At 40.4% G+C, this 15362-nt stretch overlaps 1 protein-coding gene across 2 annotated transcripts in view; it reads right to left on the bottom strand.

Moving 5' to 3' along the window:
• BNC1 (basonuclin zinc finger protein 1) overlaps nt 1-15362 on the bottom strand; it is a 69973-nt gene that overhangs the window by 14240 nt on the left and 40371 nt on the right. Inside the window, exon 1 of one of the 2 annotated variants that reach the window (XM_072345562.1) lies at nt 5416-5561. The exons of the other annotated variant lie outside the window; for it this stretch is intronic. Within the exon in view, the coding sequence (XP_072201663.1) occupies nt 5416-5424 (9 nt within the window). The 5' untranslated portion in view covers nt 5425-5561. Of the gene's footprint in view, nt 1-5415; nt 5562-15362 lie in introns of those variants that run through there. 2 annotated transcript variants of the gene reach the window in all.

The raw sequence follows: 15362 nt of genomic DNA, 5'->3' as shown, positions 1-15362 counted from the left end.
GCCCAGCACAGATTTAGGAGTCAAACTTAATACCTATTGTGCTGAACGCTTTGGCTGCTGCTGATACCACCACGTTCCCACTTACAGTTCCTCTGTGGAGAGATTCTGTTAGGATTTTTACTCCTGAAAGAACACAAAGGCCACAAGTTTGAAAACATTTTCTAGACAAGACCACAGAATACATCCCATTAATTGTCAGGATCCTTATGTATATATCCATAATGTTTATTTGGGGTCAGATGCCAAAACCTGACCTCCTTTCAAACAGCCCCAGCCTGAGCATACAAGGAAGAAGAATGCAAGCCAGGTTTTGCAGCAAGTGGCATTACTGTCTCCCTTTGTGGTGTTCAAGAAGCAATTTTTGACTAGAACAGGACTGAATTTCCCTCTTGCAGGTACTGTCTAGCACCCTGAGCTGAAAACTTGTAATTGTACTTGTCATTATGGACAAAAAAAACCTTCAAAATCAGCCAAAAGGTGGTGGAGCAGAGAGAAACAGCTCAGAGAGATAGAACTGAAATTAGCTGATACTTCTGTGAAATGGCAGCATTCTGTTAAATCAACCACAGTTGTGGATTTTAAAGAGTTTTAGTTGGCTACTGAATTACGGGCCGCTTGCCTGTGCATCACCATAGGGCGAACAGCTGTGATAAGAGACTGAAACAAATAAAGACTCGAAATCCTGGAGCAAATCTGGCTAAGCAGCAGCTGCAGTGCTAACAGAGAGGTGCCCTGGACAGGCTGGCCAACACAGTGAGTTGAGTATGCAGAATGAGAATGCGTCTGAGAAAGGAGCACACTACGAGGCCAAACTTCAATCACAGCATAACTTGCGGGATGAAAATCACTCCTCTCTTACCCTAAAGGGCCCCTTAGGGCACCTCTCGTTAACGGCACTGTCAAAATAATTATAAGGGAATGCACGTGTGTGTACGTGCACATGAACTGCTACTCTTTAAACAAAAAGCACTGGACAGCAGAGCTCCATTTTGCTGTTCAACAAGGTGCTCGTAGATACATTAGCCTACACTGCAATTAATCTCACTTGTTCACAACAGGTGTGTTGAAAGACAGCTTGGTCAAACTGGGGAATACATTTAGCTGCTCTTTTCTTTTGCTGTTCAATTAGGAAAACATAACAAGACATACAAATTACAGAACCAAACATGTCACACCATCATTATCTTACACTTGTGATTTACATTTGGTTCTGAAATAAACTATAGTGCTACGCTTCCCATGGTGCACCTGCCATGTCTGTGTAGTTCACAAACCCTTACATTTTGCTGACTATTAAAAGCACTATTTATCATTCAGAATCTCAACTTTGTTCTCAATAAACTTACAGAAAAGTCATTCATATTAGTGTATTTCAGAAATGAACAACAGATTGCTGCAGACTGATGAGAAATTCAGGGACAAGGATGTGTACCCAATTAGAAATGGTGTGAAAGTTGTTATAATAAAACACTATGTGTCATTTAATCTAGCAAGTAACTCATGCACATACTTTTTACTCACATCCACATGCTGTGAAACCCATGTTAAATGCTGAACCTACAGATCCGTCCAGGAACTGAAGCTTAATGAAATATTTATTGCTGAGCTCCACGTTAACAAAAAAGATTACAAACATATATGCACAAGTATCAGGGAAATTGAGAGTATCAGTGTAAATGAACTGCAAGTAAACACTTCAAACTAAGCCTTTGTCTGTTTAGAGAGTTTAGAATGTTCTGTGGGTGCAACGTGGGTGAATTAACGTTTCAAAGACCACCCCAATGTGTGCAGCTCGTCACAGCACTGCTCAGAAGTCTTAGAGCCGTAAAGCAACACATGCTCAAATTCTTCCCTTCAGTGTTACAGACAGAAGAGACATGTTAAAGAGCAAATGACAAATAACAGCACTCCAACATAGTAGGTGTAACACAATTCCATTTTGTGCAGTTCTATAAATTTTTAAGCTCCGTGTTTGTACACACAGGATGCTGCTATCTGTATTGCTGCAGTTACACAATACTTTACGCAACAGCGCAGTTCCATTGGTAGCTCCACAGTTTAAAACTTTGTATTCCTTTGTACTGAATGCAGGTGTGAAAAATTAAAATGGCTTTCTGACATTGACATCAGCTCCAGTGTTTAATAAAAAAAAACAATCCTGACTTCAGTTTTGAACTACAGCCGATTGTGAGTAAGAAACAGTTATTCTCCTCCCTCAAAATTATTTACTTTGAGTTTGATGATTGAAGTTTCAGTCCCAATAAATATATACAGATATGTTTAGATATTGATTGGCAAAACAAAAACTCAAAGAGATGCCGCTTTTCGAACTTGAGCTGTAGCATCTGCTTGGGACAAAAACCGCTGGCAGCACGGCGCGCACAGCTGGCAGTCACTGCACTGCTGAAGCCATGAAGGGCAGGAGATGATCCAAAAGGCCAAACCCAACAGCTTTTTTTGCCTGCATTTAGTGGGGGTTTTACTGGAATAATGAAGTCAAGATCGGTACCTGACTTATAGCTCAAATCTGCATAAAACTATTGGACCATGCCATAACATATGAAAGGTGTTTTAAGAACATAGACATGTAGCAAGAAGTATAATCCAAAGAACAGAAATGTCCTGTAATTTATTTATCAGAAGTATATTTACTTTTATAGGAGTGGACTCTTCATTACTGAAATCTAAACTAAATCACTGGCTTGCCTGATTGGAAATAGAATGTGATGCTCAATACTGCAGGAACTGTATTTCAACAATAACATGAACAGCAAAGAAGCTGAAGCTGAGACATTTGGTATAAAAAGCCCAACTTTTGCTGCAGCCTAAGGCGGCATAATTCGATCTCAGCTATAGAGAGCCCGTGAAGTGGCCCAAAATTTGGAATACCTTTTCCTGTTGATGACGACGAAGCTCTCCTGCAGGTCTGGATATGTTTGCAGACTCTTTATGGTTCTACATAGGTTGAAGATGGTTCAGCAGTTCGACAGAACAATTTTTAAAATCAATCAATCAAAACTCTTACAGTAAATGTGGCCATAAGTGAGTTTTCCATAACGTGAGATACCTTTTGCTTGGTCACTTTTGTTAAAATAAGCTTTGTCCAAATAAGCTGCTGAAAACTCGGAAGTTGGATTCAAACAAATTTAGAATAATACTGATTATTAAAAAAAAACCAAAACTAATGATAATAATCCAAACTTATTAGCATTACATAGGTAATTGTAAGAATGTTGTAAGAATGGATCACATAACATTCCATCCTTGAAAGTCAGTATTTTTCCAATTGCAGTAAAAGAAGAAATGAGAAAGACATTCTTCAGGGTATTTTGTTGTAATCATCAGAACAAAGAAAAGCAACGTGCGTTGTTGTTAGCAGTTAAAAACAATCCAAGTCCTACTTCGCAGCACAACCTGCAGCAAGGCTGCCCACCTCACATTCCCCGAGCAGAGAACTGAGCCACAATTCCAGCATTTTAAAACCAAAGCAGAGAAACAGAGCCTCTCGTCTAACATATTTTCCAGCAAACTGCAGTAAACAGAACTGTATTTTCAAAAAGAAGGTTAAAAATAGAAACCTATGATCTTTTCCCACCTAGAATCGTATCCTTACAATTAAAGACTATTAGCTGGCATCCCTTTTAACCGTCAAACTCAGACAGTGGCAGTTCTATAGCCACAAAGAGAAGCAGTAAATGAGAAGAACATGTTACTACACTGCATTTGAGAAAGTTTGGCTCCAAGCTATGCACTGATTAATATCAGATCTCCTTCTTTACTTGCCTCTTGACAATCTTGTCACATCTGGCTGACAAATCCTTACAAGCTTATCCAAACCAAGGCAGCCCAGATCATGCTCCGGGAGTAGCTTGGAGGAAGCGGCAACACCAGCCATGCACTGATGTGCCATCATGAAACTAATGAAGCTGACTTCACTTGCAGACTGCAGGAACACGAAGAAACACAACATGCCTCAAGGTTTTTGCAACATAGCGCAGAGTTAGCTCACCAAAGATAAGGCAAACAATCAGCTCGCGAGGTTCAAGAAGCCAAGTAGTTATGTGAATTACAGAAATTTATATATAAATTGCTCCAACAACAATCTCAATTAAACGAGCACACCGAAGTCCAGCTTCCGATCGGATGTGAAAATTGATTGCTGACTGCCCTTAAAGCAATGATTTGTTTTCAATTGAAACAAAACCAGTTCATTTCATTTGCTCTCCCCCACATCCACAAAATCTCAAAGTTGCCTGGTTCTCCAGATTATTCAAAAAACAAATATAGATATATGTTAAAAAAGAAAAAAGAAAAAAAGAAAAGAAAAATGAAAGAAAAAGATGGAAAAAAAAGAATAGGGCCACTTTTATGCTCAGGATTTTACAGGACAAACCACAGTCTGTATATATCAGCAGCCCTCCCTTGGGTTAGCGATCTGCCCTCTCCTCATTTCTAAACCAAGGATTACACGGAGGACTTGAAGTATTCGGGCAATTAATAAACCAGAAAGTAAAATGCTGTACCTTAAACACACCTAACAGAACCTCTTTATGTCCGAGATGACAATTAAACCACCTTTATTTTTCTTTTACACGATGGAAAAAATTAAAAACAAATTAAATAAGCATCCTTTATTCTGATGCATTTAACCTCCGAATGAGCTCAATATATATATAAAAGAAAACAACATAACAGAAGACACCCCCATACACACACACACACACACTCCCTCCCTCTCACCCCCCTTCTGCCTCCCCCGAATACAAACAGGCTGATCCTAAGAACAGAATTACCGGCCTTATTTTCTGGATGCTAAACAGTCAGCAATAAATTGTATACAAAGGGCATACATTAGGTTCCACTTTAGTGGTAATTTCTAAAGAACTTCTTACTGATATTATATTGTTGCCTGCTCTCCAGTGCATTTATACGTCATAATAATGATAATGTATCTGCTTAAAGCACTTGAGTCAGAACACATCTGAGTCACAAATCACAGATTTTACTGCTATTAATGTATATTGAGGACTTGTACAATTAAACATCGTCAAGTATTTATGATTTACATGCTACTACTTCAATTGGAAAACAATTACACAAGTGATGGCTCTGCTCATTATAAGCAGCTTGCAATTCAGCATTACTCACTGTAGGATAGAAAAGTCATACAGTTGTTTACAGAGCACAGCAGAAAGAAAAACAGGATTTTTTAAAATATATTTTTCTACTTTCACAGTATCTCTTGAGTAATTAAAGAAATGCAGAGTGCAGCTCACTACAGCTTTCATCTCCATTGTTCATTACCCAAAACAACACCATCGCAAGAATTTTTATATCTCCACAGTGCATAACCACAAGTAAAAGTTGCACGGTAAAAACACACATTCATATATAACTGCAAAGAACTTTCCTTACCTCAGACATTCTTACTGTGCTTATGTTTCCAGAGCTATAAAACAGTTTCCCATTCCCTCAGTGAGTTGTACAAAGAAGTACTGGAAACACTCCTGTCTGTACAAGTACTAAGGCAGAACCATCACACGCCTCTTTACTCTTGTCTGACTCTGAGCACCTCAAGGTCTGATGTATGCTCGGGCTGTGCACAGGGGAGTGAAATAGGATCCTCCCCCTTGGTGTTCTCCAGACCTACAGTACGAAGTTGTGTCTGCCTCTCACCTCTGCAGCCGGCTCTCACCTCGCTGCCCCGCGGTGCCGTGCTCCGCGTGCTCCTCCAGTCGCAGGGCAGTCCCCTCACAGCTGGCTCGGAGAGGGCATGACACTCATCTTTCACAGAGATTTGATCAAAAGGAGTCACGGAGGCTTGAGGCACTCCTAATGCAGTGCGAGGAGATTCTACCTCTGCTCTGGCAGCCTAAGTAATGCATTAAATCAATGCAGCTGACCTAAGGCCTATTACAATTTTTTTTTCTCCCCTCTCCAGGAGTGCACAACTATCTGCAAATAAGCCGAGGTGCTCACAATTAAAAATACTTCTAGTATTAGAGGTTGTTTTGCAAATTGCTGCGGCTGATTATTTTTTCCTTCTTTTAAGCACTTGCAGATCTTAAGGGTTCATTGGGTGGGGTGGGTATTTTTTTTTCTTTTTATTAAAACATTTCCCCCTATCAACCTACTTTTGAGGATTTTATTTCTTTTTATGAAGTTGAAGCCTCCTATTAACAGAGGTGCGGGCCATAAAGACAGGAGAATTACTTTTCAGTAATTGGGCCAGAATCTGTTTTCATTTATTCAGGTGTTGGGTTGCATTCATGGGTTAGAACAGGATTTTTGTCATAGTCATCTCTCACCTATTTAAAAAACAAAACAAAACTGCGATGAAAACACTTCTACCCTTCTCGCTCCTCTACCTTTGCCTCCCTTATATTATTTCTTGGCACTCTCCTAACCCAGGAGGAGCTCACCACGATACACCCAGAAACACACGTGAATAAGTCATATCGGACTCAGCGGGAACCCCGTTAGGAACACACCAATAGGTATGCTTTAGGACCATACCTGATCAGATGAATACCTGTAATCCTGTAGGAATGGTGGCAGGAAATAAGATGGCTGTAGGGAAAAGAGAGCTAACGTAACGAATAATTGTTGGGTAATTTGTCTTCTAATCCTGTTTATTATTTGGTAGATATATGCACAATGCCTAATGAGATAACCTACTTTACATTTTATTAAATACAGAACTAAAGACACCAGAGTAACTAGAATGAGGCCATGTAAAGCCAACATGACACCAGAATCTGGTCCCACAGAGCACGACACAAAGCCCATGCTTTCCCTGAATCCCTCGGCTTCTCCACCCTGCACCTTACTTCTCCCACTGAGCTATTTAACAAGACTTGGAGAGAAAAAAAAAAGAGAGGCATTTACTTTCACAGTGCAGTGTGCCAGATTCTTCTGCCAAAACACACTGAAGTGTGCAAGGAGCGAGCCACTGATGGCAGCTCAGTCCTCCCCAGGCATAGCTCAGGCATGGGCTGCAGGGCCACCCCTGTCAAGACACCAGTGCAGTTATATACGTGTCATTTTTGAGGGGAGGGGGAAAGGGGGGTCATCAACAGCAGGACAAAGTACTGGAAATGATGGCCAACATGCTACCGTTGTGTCAAACGTTTTATATTGTGTATCTTGCAGAGAAGACAAAACTAACTGTCCTCTCATGATGGTAACTCAAAGCCAAAGGCACACCTCGTTACTAAAATCCTATTTCCTTCTTAATGAAACAAACAGCAGTGTAACCAAGGAGTCTACTTAACCGAGACTTCTGCAACAAAACTGCAACTGAAGGACAAAGAGTGACTTGGGATTACCCAAACTGCCAAAAAGTCTGACTTGACTTCTGAACGATATCCAGTTCCCAGGAAGGCCCTGCGTACTACCTACCTGCCATTTGCCTAGAAGATGATAATTCTTATTAACTAACTATCCCTAGCAAACAATCTAAGATCAATTCACTTTTTTTCCTTCCCCTTAATTAATTATCTTCTAACCATCTTTTAAGCATTATTTTCATTGTTCAAGCTTTTTCAATGAATATTTTATGGGAGTGTATTCCAGTATTGCTATTACTAATAAGCAGTTTTTCAGCTTTTTACCATCTGTGTTCCTTTTAGTAAAATCCAACACTCTCTAGCATAATGTAACACATTCAAGACAACCTGCATATACTGGTTAAAGAAGAACCAGTGCACTAACAGCATTTTCAGTATTTTCAGCTGATTCATAGTCCAAGCTTGCTTGTACTGAACAAATTATCAATATACATCTTGAAGAATGACCAAAATGGAAATCAGAGACTCCTATAACTTTTCTTCCAGTAGAGAAACTTAATGGAGAAATAGCTGTGGGAAAAAATAAACCTCAGGACAAAGCCCCAGGCTTGAGCCAAAGGCCTTGGGTTCAATCTGAGGCTCTGCGATTGAGTTGTCGTTTGATATTGTTGGGCAAGTTATTTCAATTCTTTTTTTGTTTTGGTTTGGTTTTGTTTAAATGAATTTAAGTTATAAGCTCCTTGAGGAAACGATGGCATCTGTATTCTCAGGGACATTGCCAAAGGCAAAGGAAAAGTTCCCCAGGCCTGAAATCCATGACATCCAAATGTAAACACCAAAATCACAGCACAGCAATGCAGCCCGGAGAGAGCTGCTTTCTCATCCTATGTGCCCCAGCCTGTTTCTCCTTTGCCATGTCTCAGCCTGCGTTCAGAGAGGCAGGAACGTGAGAGGACGTAGGGCAGCTTCCGAGGTGCTAAAACTGCTTCACCAAATTCCAGAGTACTCATAGTTTTCAGAAGAGCTCCCACACATGGAACTGATTACAGACAAAACGCTGCTGCTCTTACCTGATTTTATTATCTAGCATTCTTTAAGAAGTAGTATTAATCATAGGGAGTCACTACAACCAAGAGAGTATGTTATAGCATAAAAGCACAATATCATCCTCGGGAAGCTTTTTCCTGTCATGATTTGTTGGTTGATTAAAAAAAGAAAAGAAGAGTCATATTACTAAGACCATCATAAAACAGATCAAGCTACACAATAAGAGTAAGTTTGCTCTTCACCACTGCTGCTTCCTTCTCTGTGCCAGGCAGGCATGGAACTTGCCCAAGCACACACCGTCCATATCAATTCATTCTACCAGAGTTAGCTGCAAAATGGCATTAAGCTCTGTGCGCTGCCTGCTTAGCCAAAATTCCAAGCATGTAATACATAGTGACCCTCTTCCTTAAGTCTGTGCTAGCAAACACCTCAGTGCTAATTTAATGAACTACTCACTGAGCGCCCTGGAGAGATGTGCGGATTAAGCATTTCACCCCACCAAGACCTGAGCTCATGGTCAGCCCCATGACCAGATGTCCATAGAGATGGGCAGCAGGTCACCTTTCTGTGAGAAAAGCCAATGGGATCAGGGGCTATACACTTGTTCAGAACTGAAGGGACCTCAGGGTTTGGGGAGGTAAGAGGGAAAACAGTAAACAGAACTGAGGCTGTGCCAACAGGACATAAACATAGTTGTGGGTCTGGGTTCCAAATGACTTGCAAGTCCAGTAGCTCTAAAAGTTAATGAACTTTTGCATTGGAAGATGAAAATAGTTGTAAACTTTGTGCACTGGGGCACAGGTTATAAGCGCTAGTCTAACTGCAAATAGAGCAGCTTAAGCCATTAAAGCACTTAAACTTTCTCAAGAGGTGTGGAAGGTTCAGATGCAGCAGCACAGCTCTCATGTAAGCAACAGGGAAACCCAGGCTGACTTTGTAACGTGGTCCAAGCAGATAACTCTGAGTTACAATATCCAAAACTGTTTTCCAATAACAGTATGATCCCAGTTTAAATATTGATCCCTATCTAGATATTTACATCCCACTTACTGTAATTAGACAAAAAGAATATAATGAAAACATGAAGTTGATTTAATACTTCCTACATTTCCACTACAGCTTCTGCAGAAATTTTCTTATAGCTGTTCACTGAATTACTTCTCTGTCAGCTCAAGATGCTTAAAACAGTATTTGAAGTAATGGTCCTGCAGGCAACCTTCCTAACAAAGCCTTCCCCCATTTCCAACAGCGGTGGAAATGTTTTCATTCTCCCATTCCCATTCATCACTTTTGCATACTGTATTTTTTTCTTGTTGATGTCATAAGATCACCAGAAGGGACACACTGTCCCACTTGACTTTTTGATAGCATTAAACATACTTTTAATATTAGAGTATTCCACCCTTTTGCTTTCTATCACTTCACTTTCCTCCATTTAATTTATATTGAGCAAAAGAGACACACAATTAGCACGCACTTGATGACAAACAGATAAATGCAGCATTTTCTCCCTCCTAATAAAAGCAACAGAGTTAATCCATTGCTCGTATATACCATTCAGATGAGTTCATCCAATTTTCTGATAACTGGGGCTTTCTGTTGAATGCTTACAATATCATTCCAAGCCTTGACAGCATTTACGAAACCTCCAGATTATTTCTTTCCAGTATGCTCTACTTTGCATTTTTTTTTCAACAGCTTTATCTGCTCTTCAGGTAGGTTTATTAGCTCCTTTTGGAGAGGTTTAGAATTTGGAGTCTTAATGAGTCCAAACCACGTATCCTCTCCATAAGCAGCACTTCTTCTGTACTCTGTCCAATCTCCCCAGATTTTTAATAAACACCATCTGATCCAACACGAAGCCTGGAGCACCCAATTAACTACCAGCCGTTTGCAAACTCACTGACTGGTCCTATTTTTTGTTCCATGTCTTTTTGCCAGTTTGAAACATTAAACTAAATACATTACCCTTTCACCTGCTTACATAGTAGATGCTTTCTATGCTTGGATTTCAATACAGTCAAAGAGAAAAAGAAAAGAATTTATGAAGAGCTTTAACAATGAAATTAGCTTCTTTAAGATGTTCTCTGAAGCAGTGGCCACAAAATTCTAACTTCAAGGAGAAAAAAAAACAACACAAACAGGTGTTTTACATAGAGAATATCAAGACTGGAAAAACTGTTACAGAGACATGAGTTGCAATGCATTGCAAGTATGTCAGGCAGATCAGTTAAAATATGCTTGCTTTGAACAGCAGACATTTTTCTTCTCCCGTTTCTCCCTACCTCATGGCTGTTAGACAGAAAACAAGAAAGAAAAAAGCAGTGGATATCTAAATTTCTATTTTTTTTTTTCTTTAAAACAATGAAGCATGCAACTTCTATCTAAAAATATGGCAAAATACCGTATCATTTTGTCATAAGTGAATGTGCTATATTGACATATATTTATACATGCAGGGCACATCTGCCCAGAGCTCTAGAGAGCGAGATGGGCACAATGCAGCATGGATAAGATACCAAAGGCAGCTCTGCCCAAGTTCCGCACGGTCAGTCTGGTTTGGGGTGGGTTAGTACAAAGGTACCAGCAGAGGACATGAACCTGCAAACTTTCAGCCTAGATAAGAAAAGTGTCATCAAGTGAAATGCAATTTTCAAATCTTATCTAGCAGCCAAACATTAATGGGAGCTGAAGTCTTTTGGTGTCAGGAATTAAGGTGGGAGCTGTACAGGCTCTGCACTTTTGTTTGTGCACAGTTTTACCATTTGCCCTCTCATCTTGTAAGCCTCGTGAGGAGTTTAAGACATTTAATTGCCAACTCTATTATTAAGGAATCTGCTTTGTCAAACTGCAGCCCCTAACAACGTTAAGTCTCTCAGAGCAAATCAGTTTTGATACTGGTGTTTCTCAGATGTGCAGCATTTAATCCTCAAATTACAACACAAGTTTGAACAGGCCGATTCTGTCTGTCACCGAGATTTAGTAATTAACAAAAAAAAATATTCAGCCCCCCTTCCTAGCACTAACAGTTTATCAAAAGAACACCAGTAATTTCAGTTAAGATATAGCGATGATCCAGGCAGAAGTACAATGCAGAGAATGACTTGTTTATGCTATCTGATTTAAAGTGCCTAGACAGAATTCCAGAGACTTTGTGTTGTCATAAAAGGAATAGTCAGTAACCATGTTTGTGCCCCTGGGCCAAAGGGTGTGACATTGGGCCAAAGGTGTGTCAAAGTCTGCATACAACGTCTGCCATAAAACCAGGATCAACTCATTCACAAGGCTAAAGAAAAGGAGAGTTGGCACTGTAATACTTGAAACATTAATGGCATTTTGTGTTCCCCCCACTCCCTACCCCCCCAGTAAAGATGACTGAGTCTACCAATGCAGGAGATGCTTCATCTAAAGCACTGAGCTTTGTATTTATTTTCACAGCCTCTGGCATTTTCCTTCCCCTTTTCTTCCCCCCTTGTTCTTTAATACCAGGTAGTGGTTTTCAACTGTTTAAACCATGGCATATAATAACCGATGAGTAACATAGCAGTAATACCAGTGGTGGCAATTTTACTTTGTTTCATGGGAGTGTCAGAGTATTATAGAGATGACTAGGACATGTCTCAGTGGCAGGCTGATAAAATGAGATGAATTTTCCCTGCCTACAAGTTTTGCCAACTTTTAATCATAAACAACATACATTTTTCCAGGCAATAAAATAGAAGGCAAGCACTTCTAAAAGAAGATTGCAAAATAAAATAAAATAAAATGTCACAGATTATCTATTTATCTATATCTACCTACATAATTTTTCCCCAAGCTTATTACCTATACATTGACTTGAGGTCAACAACCAGATCTGAAGTCCTGTTAGTACTAGGACAACCAGTATTCATTATGGGTACTTATTTACTAGCTTTCCCTCTCTGTAAATGTATCTTACAACTGCATACTATGGCCAGATGTTTTTTTTCTTTTGGCTCCTCATATGACTTTTTGCATTTAAATCCCCATCTCATTGAATGAAAGAAATTTTAAACTTCTACTTTACAATGATATTCCAAGAAGACTCCTTAAAAATGGTCCTTCGCCTTCCATCTAGATGATTTCCATAAGGCTACCTATTCTACCAGCTTACTCCAAACGTGCATCTAATTTTCTTACATCCAAAATACACGTCAAACTTCTGAAGTTTACCCAGTAGTAAAAGCAGAAGATATAGCAATGTCCTGGAGTAGCATCCGACTACCCTTTCAACCAGGATACCACATCGATACCACAATAGTTTCCAGCGAGCTGTTTTTAATGGACAGCTCCCAGGTGACATCAGACACTGCTGCTGCAGCTGCCGCAATATCATACATCCTTGATTGAACTTTGATTAATTTTCCAGACTTTCAGAGCCCGTGGCAAAAAGGATCCGCAGCGGTAGCTGCAGCCATTAACTCCATCTTTTGCGATTTCTCCTTCTTCATTATGTTTGGGTCTTGATTGAACTTTGTTCCAAGTTAGTAGCTTTTGGCTATGGACGAGGGATGTAAGGCTTTAAAAACAGGAGTGCAGGAGGATAGTATGTGAAAAGCTTTCAGAGAAAGCTGTCCGGTTACCTGGAGGTAGCTTTGGATATACCTTGATGGTGTGAGCGGTGTTCACAAAAAAGTGTTGGAATTCCAGTTAAAACCAGCCCAAACAACACAAGCAGCCACATTATACAGTCGTATTCCAAGTATCTTCAACATCTGAATGCGCATAGTGGATACTACTTAATTACGCTGGACTGATTCAAAGTTTCTACATTGAAATAATGCGTAAAACTGCCACTCCTGGGTAAGTCTGAACTATGCAGAACTTGTTTAAAATCCACAAATAATCCCAATGGCTTCAAAAGATTATTTGCAGAGCGTGCTGCTAAATGACGCGAGCAGCTCTCCCACTATTTGTCTGCTCAATATGACAACTTCGCACTGCATAGTCAGCCTACTGCTTGTTATAGTATCCGTTCCAAAAAGGGGCTTACGATCAGCTAGGACAGATCTTACACTTGTTATAAAAAACTAAGCCTGACATTACTTCACTGAAAATGTTACACTGGACTTTTCCAAGTGATCCCTCAGTATTTTTATTACCTTATTCTCCCTCTCATTTCTGGTCATAGGAAAAGGGGGGAGTAGGGAAACACAAAACCCACCATCTGAATGGCTTAATATTTTGCTAGTAATTTGACATTACAATACCAAGATTAATTCACGAAGATACCAGGTTTTCCTTCTACACTACTCTTTTTTTTTTTTTTTTTTTTTTCTTTTTTTCCTGTTACTGCCCAAATCTACCACTGCGAAACATTCTCAGAATCACTTATATCTAGTTTTATAGCCAGCTATTGATATTTGCCAATGGTGGTATATAGAAATGGTATGCAGAAGTGGCTGTAGTGATCTGTAAAAAATTCTGCCAGAACCTACAAATGCTGTAAATGCTCCTTTCAGAGCTTGAAAACTGAAAGTAACAGATGGGAAAAAATATTAAACTATTACGGGTAATTCAAAATCCACTATGAATCAAAGATATACATGATGTTTCCACAAGATCTGACACAATGGAGCTTTGTCCCTACATGAGGCCTCTGGGCATTTCTGTGATATAAGCAATAATAGATTTGTCTCTGCGAAGCTATGAGTTATTGTGGCACTCCAGCATAGGCAACCTTTGAAATAATTGAAAACTTGGAAATAAAGGCAACCTTTTAAAAATAAAACACATGCATACATATCCGTATGCACACACACATCTATAAATAAATATAACTTTTCCTTGCTTTAACCTTTTTATTCACTGCCAAGAATAGCTGGCTGAGGCATCAGCATCTGCCAGGAGCTCTCATTTATTTTCCAGTGCTGCCTTGCCCCATTGCCCAGGCCGTCTCTGCAGCTTCCCTCCTCTCACCCCTCACCACTTCGCCTTCCTCTGAACCTGAGGACACAGAGCAGCTGCCCAGCCTGAGCTCTCGCCTTGCAGACACCCGGGCTCTGCTTACAGACACCCAACCCCTTGCCTCCTCCTGCCAACCTCTCCCTTGCTGAGCATTCTGACAGGAGGCTGCTCACACAAAGCCAGAATCTCTCAGCTACCAGCTACTGCACTACTAACAGTGTTTCACACTGGAAATTATTAGCTTAAACACGTCCAGATTGGAACCGAGCTCCCTGTCGGCTCTGGCTGTGTGCATCTGGGTGCTCCGCCACCAGACTTTGTACATCAGATAGGGTGCCAGGTTAGACTGCTTGCATGTTTGGAAACAAAAGTGCTTGTGGGAACCTCTGAATGCTGTGACAGGTAGGAGCAGCTCAAGAAACCAAGTTGCTATGAATAAGTGTGGTGTTAGCTACAGAGTCCCTTACATTTAAGATTCCAGGCTCTTGAACAAGCACAAGCCTATTATAAGGTGAGACTGGAGCTGCCCTGTTAACAAGCTGGAGGTGCTGTGCAGGTTACCAGGGCTTTCCCTCCACCACTATACTGGTTTAAAATAATAGGGGAATACGCATAGCTTGAAAAGTGGGAAAGAAGAAAAATGATTTGAGACCAACCACTTTTTACGAGATGCCTGGGGATTGCTTGGAGGGGCGCCAGGCCATGAACAAGGTGCGAAATCGTACAATTAAAGGGACCATGGCAGGTGTAAAACAGAAGGCTCTTATGAAGCGGGGCTTTAGGTCTTATACCTGCAGGAAGCCAACTGCCAGACCCACACAGAAGGGACTGAAGAAGTGGGCCTGGCAGGATTAGCACAAGGAAGTAACAAGCCTTCGGGTGTATTAAACACACACACACACACACACACACACACACACACGGCTTGTGTGATTTTTCACAAACCTCTTTCTCTTTTACATTGTCCTGCTACTAAAAATAAACCATACAGTGGTGGGAATGTGTTTTATCACTTACCAACAGTGGCCTTGAGCTCTTGAGGAGACAAGCTGAGTGGCCACAGCCCTGTAAGATGTCAGGGCCACCGCACTGCAGGAG

This window comes from Excalfactoria chinensis, chromosome 10, assembly GCF_039878825.1.
Source record: "Excalfactoria chinensis isolate bCotChi1 chromosome 10, bCotChi1.hap2, whole genome shotgun sequence".
Classification (NCBI taxonomy): Eukaryota; Metazoa; Chordata; class Aves; order Galliformes; family Phasianidae; genus Excalfactoria; species Excalfactoria chinensis.
This window is presented reverse-complemented; position numbering and strand designations above follow the sequence as displayed.